Genomic DNA, 12,534 nt, shown 5'->3' with positions numbered 1-12,534 from the left:
ACATGTCTTCTTCGCTGTTTAACAGGCACCTAAAATTCCACGTGTCAAAACGCAGCTCATCATCTCACCCTCCAACTCGCTCCCTTCCGATGCGGCTCTCCGCGCGCGGCCAGGCAGGCCCGCTGGCCTCGGCCCCCCTCACTTCTGCCTCTCTCACGTCCGACACCAGCAAGTCCTCTAAGGCCCTGTCGCTCACCTCATTCCCGCCACCAGGATCTCTCATCTGGATTACTATTACATTCTCCGAACCCCAGATCCCTAAAGCCATCAGGACTGTGTTGCCAAGCGATATTTTTCAATGATAAATCGACTCGTTACTTACTACCTGTTTAAAATCCTACAAATGGTCTGCACTGTCTTCGGAATAAAGGATGAGGTCCAGAGCATGATTTACAAGACCCACTTACTTCCTAAATGTATTTTCTCACCTCTCTAAGAGCTGGCGATGAAATTCTTTCAATCCCCTCACCATACTCTCTCTCCTTCGTATCTCCGTAAATGCCACCCAGTGGTGGCTCCAAAGGTACAGGGAAGAGCCTTAGCCAGCCCCCTGCAACGTCTGGGCTCCCCAGCTTACCTCAAGAAACACTGTAATTCGCGTTTGTTTATTATGCTTCATCCAATCCCTTTTCGCCCAGACTGCACCCCCGTCCTGCACTGTCTGAAGAAACTCTGGGCCCAGAGGCCACCTTCCAGCCTGCACGGTGACCCTGCACTAGGACCCCATCACCCTCAGCTACTGCTCGTGCACCTCCTAACCTTTCACGTCACATCGGAACTGTCACCGTCCTCGAGCCTCCCAGGGCAGATTACGAACCCCCAGAGCAATCTCCAGCTTCCCATCACAGCCCCTCCCCCCACGTTATAATCACCTGTGTCCTTGTGTGCTCTTCAAAAGTCTTACATTCCCTAGGGACGCAGCCCACGGGCTGTTCACTGCTAAATCACTTACTTATATTTGGCCCAGGCCTGGCATATTACAGACATTTGGTAAACAGCTCCCAAATGAATTATAAATATATAAACTTACCAAAAAAATTTAAAAAAAAAGCTAAAAAGAAATTATAATGAATGTCAAATATTTAAATGATGTACTTTTACATTTAAAAGAACTTTCGATGTTAAGTCAGCATTAGAAAACAGACTACAAGTATGCCTTACTTTGTGCTTGGCATTTTCTTGGAAACTGTGTATAAACTGAACTTTCTGCACACTGAGTCACACGATAAATATGCTAACAGAGCTCGCATACTTACAAAGATGCTTTCATAAAGTAAAAAAACTCCAAACAAATTTATCTGTTCTACAGGTACTTAAATTTTCACGTTTTATTGGCCTTCCTTCAAACGGAAACCTTTTAACAATCATTTTCACTACCTACCTCCTCTTTCCCTCAAAGTATGATTTATTTACCATAAAACATAACACCAGTGATAAACAAGTTTTAGGGTTTTTAAATCCCTTTAGTTCTCTAAACCAGGGCCCCCTAAACCTCCCCCAGACCAGGCCGCACAGCGGGAGGTGAGCGGCCAGCAGGCCCCCCAGCGCCAGCATCACCCCCTCAGCTCCGCCTCAGATCATCAGACATCGGATTCTCACTGGAGCCCCGGTCCCTGGTGCAAACAAGGCGGGGACCGCTGCTCTAGGTGACCTATGCATTCGGGTATACATAAACACCCGCACAACGGGCTCTGCGTCATGAGGTAAAGAACTCCTCTCCTTAGCATGATCATTGGTTAGAAGTCACGGGCGATTACGAAGTTCTAGATGTTAAAGAGCTTGTCTACAGAAATGAGTAACAGAGTTACCGTCAGTGATAGTTAAACTAAGTAATTTTTTATTCGTATAACAAAAGTAAATTTCAAACACGGAACGATAATGGATTTAAACAAAATTACATGCCAACTCTGGTTCAGAAATTATATTTTCCTTAAGTTCAGAAATATAGGTTTGATTTGCACTTAAACTGATTCATTTACAAGGCATATTTCAAAAAATACTTTATTCTTTGTGGGGCTCCGCTTTTCAAAAAGCCGGGCCTTCCATTTGGTTCAGCCAATTAACGAAGCCCCTGCCTCCAGCTTTTGGTTTTGTGCAGTTCTGTTCCCGGTATCGACACAGCCGGCCCATCAAATTTTGCTTCTCTGGGTATTTTCACGAGGTGCTGTTTTTCTATTCTCCAATAATTTGTTCAAGTTTTTAATTTTAGCAAGATTAAAAGGGAGATTTTCAAATATGAATTTCAGGTACACCGAAAACAAAAATGGATTACACGCTTGCCAACATTTGGCTATGTGCCAGGAACTGAGGGGAACGCAATTACTGCCCTAGAGGAAATCCATAATTTCCAACCCATCAACATTCAGCAGAAAGACCCAAAGGACATATAAACATTAACCACATACGCACTGAAGTAGTTACATAATAACATCCATGAAGGACTACGTTTTGTGGGTGATGAGTGAAGAGGAATGATCGGAGTTGCATGTTGGGATGGAGAAGTTGGGATTTTGAAGCTAAATGTTAGAACCTGTTTCACCTGAGGGAAAAACACGTCCGGCCCAAGGTGCTACCTGGGCAGGAGGTCGGACGGCCACCTGACTGGGGGGAGGGACGCAGGTGCATCACCCCGCATGCCCGAATCCCCGGGAGAGGCCGGGCTGTGACCGCTGTCCGGGGAACAGGGTGGGCCTGTCGGCTCTTGTGGACGAAGGACAAAGATCTTGGTCCTAAACCAAAGTCAAGGTAAAGCCGCTCAGAAGTGATCCTCAGCCACTCTGAAACGGTTTGGCATTTCTCAGCAAGTTAAACATGAGACAGACGGACCAAACCACCCGGCAAGCCCAGGCCCGGGCGTACATCCACACACCGACTGACAGGTGAGGGTTCGCAGCGGCCAAAAAGCAGAACCACCCACACGTCCATCGACTGAAAAACATCTTAAAAATGGGCTACACCCACACAACGCTACATGATTTCACCGTTCGTTCATTCATTCATTCTTTAGAAAAGAACGAGGCACTGATACACACACGACATGGTGAACCCTGAAGACACCGTGCTCCGTGACAGACACAGAAGGCCACGCCGTGTACAGTTGCACTGACGTGAAATGCCCGGACAGGTAAAGCCCCAGAGAGAGTAACTAACGGCCGCCGGGCGCTGGGCAAGGGGGCGACGTGGCGCGACCGCCGGCGGGTGCGCGCTTTCCTGGGGGAAGACGCGAAGGGTCTGGAATGGGACAGTGGCCGTGGTGGCACGGCCTGGCGACCATACGAAAACCAGCGGATCGCACACTTTAAAAGGGCGAATTCTATGGTGCGGGCTACGCCGCGACAGTGGGACGCGGGTCTGCGGCGTTCTCCCCGCCGTGACACGTCGGGAGGACACGGCGCGACTCCACCGCAGGGACCAGCTTCGTGACTGCCCACGGCGGCACTGAGGGACCTTGAGAATCACCCACCACATGAAGGGTCTGCGAGGCTCAGACCCAAACAGCAGGCGAAAGTCACCCTGTAGTGACAACGGCAAGAACTGCCTCGAGGTGGCAAGAGGCGTCCAAAGAGGAAAAAAAACGGAGTTTCTGAGCAGCAGAGAGACAGCAAGGCCCGCCCCAGCGGCGTGGAGGAAAGAATCCCTGGACTGCCGTGCGGGAGGAAGGACAGCGGGATTTCCCTCCTCCAGCAGCGTGAGAGCAGGAAAACACAGAGCCCACGGGGCCCAATGCGACGGTGACGCGCACTGTAGGGACGGGGACGGCACCGGGGACCCTGCGCGGTTCAGCAGCGCGACTGCCACACACGGCCCGCGCCCCGCGGCCGCGAACGCGTCTCCCCAGGGACACGATCCTTGAAAAAGCCCTGAACTTGCAAGCAGCCGACCGTAAGTTAGAGTAATTCATCGCGGCTCCTATTTTCCGAGCCGAGCCCCGGCGTGCCGGGGGCCGCTCCCCCGCGTCCCACGTCCTGGGGCGTCGCAGCCCCGCCGGGAGAAACCCGCCCCCCGCAAGCCGCCGCCACGGACGGTCCAGCTCCTCTGGCCGCAGCGGGGAGGCCGAGGCACGAGCGCCCGCTCTGCAGGGTCACAGCCCAGCTGCGCCCGGAGGGCCACGGGGCATCGGCTGGACGGTGCCCGCGCGGATTCCCGCGACGGAAACCCGTCCCGGGCGCGGGCGCGCCCTTGATGGACGCGTCCTCGTCCTCATCGTCAGGGAGCAGAGGCCTCCAGAGGCCTCGTCATCACCACGCCCGCTGCGCAGTGGGGACACCTGCAGGGCACGCGCCACACACCCAGCAGGAGCTAAAAACGCCGCGAGGAAGGAGCGGGGAGGGAAAGGCAACCCCGCGAAACTCGCGGGGGCCTGTAAGGTGCACGAAAGCTCCCCTCTGCGCCCCGTTCCTCTCGAAAGGCCTTTCCCGATCAGAGCCTCCCTGTCTCCTAAGTCAAACAGACTTTCGTCATCCTCGAGAGGATTTTCCTGAAATCCTCCATCTCTGTGTGCCAATATCACCTTGTACTGTTATGGCGCTTATTCAACCGTTAGTTTCCTTATATGTTTGTTTCTCCAGTAGATGAATCCTCAAATAATAGAACGCTTTATTCTTCTTGTATTCTCAACACCTTGGACAGTGCTTGGCATGTAGCGCGGTCCAACAAATATTTGTTGACTAGATTTCTTCGAATGGAGGAAGAACACACACACACGTACTAATCCAATAAACAAACCCCAAAGGAATTAATTTGCCAGTCTTGCTAGCAAGAAAATGTGCTCTAAGCACGAAACCTCTAAGTGGCCTAAACGGTGGATCTGAACGCGCTGACACCTGAGGCAGGTAAATTCACCTGGCAGTGGATAAGAAAGACATGCAAGGTAAATACTCTCTGCTTGTCCCCTTTCACTGCATTTTTTAAAGAGTATAGGAAATACTCCTTATTGGGCATGCACGATCCCCAGGTGTTGTATTTGGCATTTCTGACATCTAAAGAAATATTTCAATCAAACGGAACCTCAATACAGGGTTCAGCAATATTCAGAAGAAAAACTGTTAGTTTCCTTTGGGAGAAATAAAGGGATCCACCCAGGTTCTGATCGTAGTTAAGGAACCAAACTGAATGGGAACTCCAGTGCAGACTGAGTCAGAAGCGCCCCTTGCGCCAGCCACCAAGTGCGTGGTTCACAGAGGGGCGGCAGGCGCTAGCCCGCGAATCTCGACGTCTTCAGGGTAAGTACGAAAAACGGCAAAGCAGGAAAAGACAGGCTAGTAAAGTAGCTAAGGCTTTGGGAGTGGTCTAACTTCTCTGTGGCAGTTGACGACAACCCACATTAAAGCACGGGACTAGGAAACATGAAGTGGACCACTGTCTAAAGTAAAATTTTTGTTTTAGTGCTTGTTAACATAATCATGCAGAAGTGCTACATTTCATACTCAGAATTTTTACTCCCTTCAATCATAATACTGGAAAAGACCCTAAAAAATATCAACTCAAACTCCCTAATCTTACAGATAAGAAAACAGACCTACAGGGACCATGACCTGCCCAAGGTCGCGCTGGTCATCAGAGGCAGGACAGGCATCCAGCTCAGGCCTCCAGTGTCTCCAGTCCTGAGCTCCTCCCAGCAGAGGAAGAACTTTCATCCCTTAACATACCTGATTAGAGTCTGGTGCTACACACACATGCACACACACACGCGCACGTGTATCTGCAGACATATATATATGTGTGTACGTATACACACCCACACATCTACATACACATTCCTGTAGCTCTGGAAAAAAAACCAGGCTGTTTAGAAATGTACCAAAACAAGCATATCGGTTAATTGAAAAGACTAGTCCTGTGATGAAGGCATTCCTGTTTTCCGAATGGCCTACTGAAAACCAAATCTTGACGCCTGGGTTTATGTTTTTGGATACTTTATATGAAGCATAATGGTTAAGAGCACGAGCTCTGGAATAAGACACTTGCTTGTAATCCTCTAATTCCAGCTCTGATATTGAATGAGTTGTGTAACCAGGGGAAATCTGCTTAACCTTTCTAAGCCTTGGTTTCCTCACCTGCAAAATTTTAGGGAAAGCAGAACTGATATGATATGGTACTTGAGTATTAAACAGACGATGAATGTAAAGGACTCTGCCCAGGACCTAGTACTTAATCAATAATTTAGCATTATTATCATTGTCACTAATAATCTCGGGGTTTTCTACACAAGTGTCCCAACAGAAGTTTTCCATATATTTCACACACACACACACACACACACACACACACAAATTACATATTATCTGTTCTTCTGAATACAGAGTGTAGGCCAACTGAGAACCCTATTCAAGAAAACTCCTTTTTCTTTTCTTTTCTGGAGATCAAACCCTTACTCCAAATTGGTTTTTAAATTCTTCAAATGCCCAGTGCCTATCCTGAGAGTTTAGAATTTAAAAACACAAACTGTTTTCTGCCTTCTCAGTTTTCCATTCTTTAAAGGAACAAAATGAGTTTGGTTGCCCAAATTCTGCAAAGAGGAAATGCAATTGACTCAGAAAGGAAATGAATCCCCCGCTTCTCACCAAGTACCCTTTTGGTGTTCAGACGCAAAGGACACCATCTCATTTATGGGGACAGTGAAAGGAAATTATTTCCAAGATTTACTGTGCATTTATTTTTTTTTAACTCTATTAGAATGTGAAATTAACACATAAAAGGCCCTTTCCCTCGGTATGTGATCATGGCTCAAATAAAGTATTTCTCCCTCCCCCATATCCCAAAAATGCTGAGTTCATCATAAGTGTGGTATACCAGCAGGATAGCATTACTAATTCCTTAACTCAAAGAAATGACCTTTTGCGCTATTTTTTTCCTAAAACAGTAATTTAAGAAACTAACTCCTCTGGTCTCATTTTTTTATTTTTATTATTTTTATTTTTTTTACTAATTATTCATGTCCCATGATGCTGGCTGGGCAACGGAAAGGATACGACATTTACATGCATTCATTTTAATAGCCAAATACATCTAAACAAAACTTACTTTACTGTAAATCTCAAGATTCTTTTTTGAAGGTGCTACCGTCTAGGTTCCTAGAGCACTCTGAAATTTCAGTTACAGAATATATAATTTAATTTGAAAGTAAATCAATACTAGAAACAAATTATTTAATCGTCATCTGCTTTTATAAAAGATTAAACAGCCACAAATTTTATTTTACCGGGAGTAAAATGCATTAAATTACATTTCGCTGACATAAGATCAAAAGAACCTCATAAATACAATGCAGTATTTTACCAGAGTGAGGTTATAAAAAAAGAAGCTAAACCAAGAAATATTCCCTCTGGAAAACAAAACTGTTTTAGGTAATTTTAAAACCCTCTTGATATTTGACCCATTCAAAAAAAGTTTATGCTATAAACAAAATCATTAAAGGTTACTGGAAAACAGGCCCAAATAATTATAAATAAAAAGTCAATTTTTTTTTCCAAATGCAATGTTACTTTTAGACTATCACAAATGGCTAAGAAATGTTCATATACTATATACATTCAACTATTTTTAAATTATATGATTCTTCTAAAATTGTTCTTAGGCTAAATTAAAATCTGACCATGAGATATATGTGGTTAAAAGTACCTCTTGCCAACACACAGTACCATAGTTTTTAAATAAAAGTAAAATCGAAGTTAATAAAATTTGCATGTTTTCAGAGCTTAGAATGGCAATTTAAGAAAACAGAATTGGCTTCTCTCAGGGAGATCAAAAATAATTTAAAGTCGCGAGAATTTTATAAAACGGTACTACGACGTCTAATCTCATGGGATTGGGGATTTTATGAATATGCTCAAAATTACATAACGTTGGGGGATGGGAAGAAGGCTTAAGGCTTTTGAAAAACACTATATGGGTAGTTAACAAGGATAATTATTAAAATATATGTATTATTACAGACTAATACTTCGACGAGAAATACAATTAAATAACAATCAAAAGTGTCTCCAGATGCCGATTTCTCAAATGTCACCAGATTATCCATTCTGCTAAAAAGTACTTTTCAATACATGCAGCATCAAGTTCTCAAATCTCGACCTTCTGCAGTTATCTGTATTGCTTTACTGCTGCACAGAAGCACTTAAATGCACATTCCGAAATGATCAGAATTCCTATCTTACGCTTAGAGTCCATTTTAAGTTTTTTAGAAAGATATCTCAGCACATCTAAGAAAAACGTTGAATAAATATCCACTTCCTTTTCCAATATCCAGAATACTAAAGTAGTTATAAATATGGCTTCCCTCCCACCCCTAGGTAACTTCGGCTTTATGAATGGTTTCATTTTTCACTGCTAATGTCATTCTGAACATACCCTCCAATCTAATTCAGGAAAAAAAACGCAATCGCTTTAATTGTTAAACAGCCGCTAACAGAGATGTCCGAGTAAAGCCACTTTGTTTACAATAAAACCTAAGGATTATATAATAAGCTTTGATATTATTTTTCCAGCAATTTTCTGTAGTGTCAGAGACAACATTCGTTTTTACAAGCGGTAAACAAGGAGTTAATTCGATACATTTTCTCTTCAACTAAGAATTGCCTTCTCTTTTGTCAATATTACAAGACATCCATCTACTGACAAAGGAAAAATGAACACTTCACTTGCCTGTTTCAGAAACTAAACCGGGGGCATTCCCAGTCATAGACTTAATTAAGTTATTCCTCGGGAAGAATATTTAAAGCAAAGAGACCGTTTAAAGTTCACTGCCAGCTGCTAAATTTTGGGGGAACGGCCTGAACAAGAGAACCCCTATTTGCCACTCGCCTTTTCCCCCACCGCCCACCCTACACCAAACCCCCATTGTTCTATGTAAAACCCACAGCTAATGCGATCGGAACGGCCGGCGGTACACTGATGTCGCTCGCGGATGATCGCGACGAGGAACTCCTGCGAACCGGATTTACCTGCCGGCTCCCTTTCCCCCAAAGAAAACCCGAATTTGACCATAAATCAATCCCGAGCCGGTGGGTCACCGCTTCCCTTCCAGACTGATGGATGTCACTCCAGAAACGGGCGGGGAAATCCCCAGAAGGGTACCAGCATCAATGGACACCCCCCCCCAAAAAAAATATACATATATATTTATCATTTAAACCGACGTTTTATAAAGAATTTATTTATTTAAAAAAAAAAAAAGCCTAGGACCGAAGCCCTGGAGAAGTCGACGGCCCGCGGGCTGGGTAGAGAGAGGCTCCTGCGCCCCGCGGGCCGCCAAAGTGGCCCGGCGCGGCGGCGGCGCGCGGCGTGGCGCGCGGGTCTGCGGCCCCCGCGCGGCGCTTCCCGCCCGCGCCGCGCCGGCCCCGCGGCCACCTGCCCGGGCCGCGGCCGCGCCGCCCCGCGCGGACCCCGCCGCGCCGCGCCGCGACACTCACCCATCCTTCCTCTTGGCTTTGTAGACGTGACCGTAAGTGCCGCGGCCAACTTTGCAGCCCTCGTATTCAAACAGGTCCTCGACCCGCTCCCGCTCGCTGCTCAGCTTCACTTTAAAGTCATAGTCCATTGTCACAGCCTCCGAGGCCGGGCAGCGGCGGCGGGGGGCCGGGGGCGCCGGGGTGGGGACCGGGGACGCGCCGGCAGCCGCAGCCCCCGGGAGCCCGCCCGCTCTACGCCCGGCAGCCGCCGCGGCGGCCGGGCTGATGCGGCACGAGCAGGAGGCCCCGCGCGGGCGCCGGGGACATCCGGGGGGGCTGCGGAGGGCCGGCGGGGCTCCCCGGGGCGCGGGCGCGCGGAGGGACGCGGGCTGGGGGCGGGGAGCGGCTGTCCCTGCCCTTGTCCCCGCGGGCTCCCGGGGCGCCGGCTGCGCGGCTCGCTCCGGCCGCGCGCTCCGCTCCCGCGGCGGGGGGTGGCGGGGCGGCCCCGGCGGACCCTCCTCCCCTCCGCAGCGCGCACTCACGCCTCGCCCTCTCTCGCACACTCACTCACTCACTCTGCCATACACTCCAACAGAAAGGCAGCCCCGCACAACAGCCGGCACCTCGGCAGAGAGAGGCGGAGGGAGGAGACTCGCGAAACACGGCCGCGGCTGTCGCAAAAGCGTCGCGAAGGGCTCGGGCTCCCTCCGGCCCGCCCGCGCGCCCGCTGCGCGGCGGCTGTCCGTCCCCCGCCGGGGCCGGCACCCCGAGGACCGCGTGGAGGGAGCGGGGCAGCCACTGCCGAAAGCGGCCGCCGGACGCACCACGTGGACCGTCCCGACGGTGGCAAGGGCGCCAGACTACAACGCCCAGAATGCACCGGCCAGCGCCGGTGCCACCCCTCCCACGACTCCACCCCGTACGGTGGGAACGGGCTGGGCGTTGCATCATGGGATTTGTAGTCCAAGGTGAGATGAGATTAGTTTCAATCACTTGGGCAAATTTTTTTTTTTTTTCTTACGGCGATATCATCAGTGTCTGATTTGACCCGTAAAGAAATTCACATGCGAGGGAGGTTAGTTTGGATTAGGCTCACATTTTGTGCCACTTCCGAATTCCCGATTATAAAGGACATTATCATTATCCAAAAAAAGCCTACATATTTGTAAACAGCTCATGGACTATCACTTGGTATATTATTCTCATTCACTGTCTGATAACATACTGATAACATACTGCGTGTTACAAACATCAATAAAAGTGAATCATGGACGAGTGTCCGCACTGATCGTAAATACTGTTACTCTTGTGACAAATGACCACCCAAATGCTTCCCATCCATTCGGAGGGGACGTTATTTTGAGCGTGACCTTATGCACCCCTGCCTATAAGAACAGCAATTTTTAGCCATGATTACAGCAGTGGATCTAAATCCACTAATTTGTAACTAATCCGTTAATCATTTTAAGGTAGGAAAGGGGTCGGCTGCAAGAATCCCAATATCTTGACAATAATCCCTCACGTTGTCTTAACCCTCTTACTTAGATGTCTATATTTGATTTTTCAATTTTATTTTAAAGTCTATTTGTATTTATTCTGCATTTTCCAGTTGCTACCATTCCGACTAAAGCTTTTTACCCCCCAAAGCACATTTGATCTCTCCCACTATTAACCCCTATTACAAGTTTTTTCACCTTTCCCACGGTATTCATCAAATTCTGTCTTCTCTTTTATTTCCTCTCTCCTGCCAGATTGTAAATTTCTACAGGAAGTCATACTTGCCTCTTCCATAACACCCAGGACACCTGCATTGTGGTGCACAGGAAGCATTTGTCGAATTAATGAGGAAGCGTGTTTGTATCAAAAGTATCCACTTACAGATGATGAAAATGATACCATTTTATGAAAAACCCTCAAAAGTGTTCTCATAAAAATTTCCTTGGAGAAAATAGTGACTTCACCCCTTGTTTAAATAAAGTTTTTACTTAGGACATTAAATCTCATTTAGTGTTTAAGTGTGCTGACTGGTTAGGTGGCCCTGGGTTTGAATCCTGCTATGCAATTCATTAGTGTTATGTCCTTGGAGCCTCAGTTCCTGTCTTTGAGAAACAGAGATGTAAAGGCCCTAGCTTACAGTAAGTGCGCAGCAAGGTAAGCTTTCGTTAATGAGATGTTACAGGTTTTTATTCAGCGATGTAAATTGGGTGATTCTCTAGCAGGACTGTTTCCTTTGCATAAAGAATAAAATTATTTTCCTAAATACAGATTTAGCATAGACCCTTCCTGAAAGTATATTTTGTGTTTCTTGAGGGAAATATCTTTTAGTCCAAGTATTTACTTATATATCGTGAGAAACCAAACCACCACGCGGGAAGAAAAGCTGTGAAGAAGCATGCAAGTGGGCTTGGTCCTGCGCTGCCCATGTCCCCAACCCGTCCCCAACACCCATCTCTGCTCCACCCGCATATGACATTCCCAAACACTGAAGGTCCCAGACTTCTTAAAACGTACTTTGGACGACTGTTTCAACTCGATTCGTTCTGTGGATGAAGGTAAGAATTCTCCCTGAAGAAATCAAGTGGTATGTTTTTTTTAAAATAAAAATTGTACAGATTTAAGATGTATGGCATGTTCTGTGGCATGTGCATATACATAGCGAAATGATTACTATAGTGAAACTAATTAGCAGTGTTCTTTCTGACTTCCTGGGGCAGGAAAGGAAGCTGGTCTTGGACAAGGAAGAACAAAGCCTGCTTTTCTCTCTGGAGCTAGAGTGAGACTTAGGGGTCTCCAGGTTCGGGGAATACGGTAGTGTGACTTAAGCAGGTCCTTCACATAGCATGAGGATGGCCAGCTAAGGAAGAGATTGTCACTAGGCCCTTACAGGGAGCTCAACCAATGTGTTAGGGGCGATGATATCTAATCCCTGATTTTAGGTGGTTCTTTTCTGTGCAGTATTTCCTTCTGTCATACCAAGCTAGAACTTGGTCTTACCTGCGGGGCCTGTGCCATGCTTCCGTGAGAAAAGGGGAAAGCAGCAGCCAGAGGTTCAATAATGAAAGGTAAGGAGTGGCCTGCAGAGCCAAAGCGATGGGCGAGGAAGGGTTCGTGGCACCTGTCGCTATTCTGAACCTGTTCTTAGAAT

At 47.4% G+C, this 12,534-nt stretch overlaps 1 protein-coding gene and 1 long non-coding RNA gene across 7 annotated transcripts in view; one reads left to right on the top strand and one right to left on the bottom strand.

Annotated features, from left to right (window-relative positions):
- The window catches only part of CDK8 (cyclin dependent kinase 8), a 90,293-nt gene extending 80,173 nt beyond the window's left edge, over positions 1–10,120 (bottom strand). For 2 of the 6 annotated variants that reach the window (XM_016121906.2, XM_016121907.2), the window contains exon 1: positions 9,411–9,942. In XM_016121906.2, the coding sequence (XP_015977392.2) occupies positions 9,411–9,538 (128 nt within the window). In that variant the 5' untranslated portion in view covers positions 9,539–9,942. The other 4 variants (XM_016121905.2, XM_036228370.1, XM_036228369.1 and 1 more) reach the window with 4 other exon arrangements.
- An 80-nt stretch (positions 10,121–10,200) lies between these two features.
- On the top strand, positions 10,201–11,392 carry LOC118609328. The gene is made up of 2 exons (XR_004953264.1): positions 10,201–10,357; positions 11,141–11,392. It is a non-coding gene; the product is annotated as an uncharacterized LOC118609328 (long non-coding RNA).
- The last annotated feature ends 1,142 nt before the right edge of the window (positions 11,393–12,534 follow it).

The sequence above is a fragment of the Rousettus aegyptiacus genome, unplaced genomic scaffold (assembly GCF_014176215.1).
Source record: "Rousettus aegyptiacus isolate mRouAeg1 unplaced genomic scaffold, mRouAeg1.p scaffold_m13_p_11, whole genome shotgun sequence".
NCBI lineage: Eukaryota > Metazoa > Chordata > Mammalia > Chiroptera > Pteropodidae > Rousettus > Rousettus aegyptiacus.
Note: the sequence above shows the minus strand (reverse complement) of the source record. Positions and strands in the feature narration are given on the sequence as shown.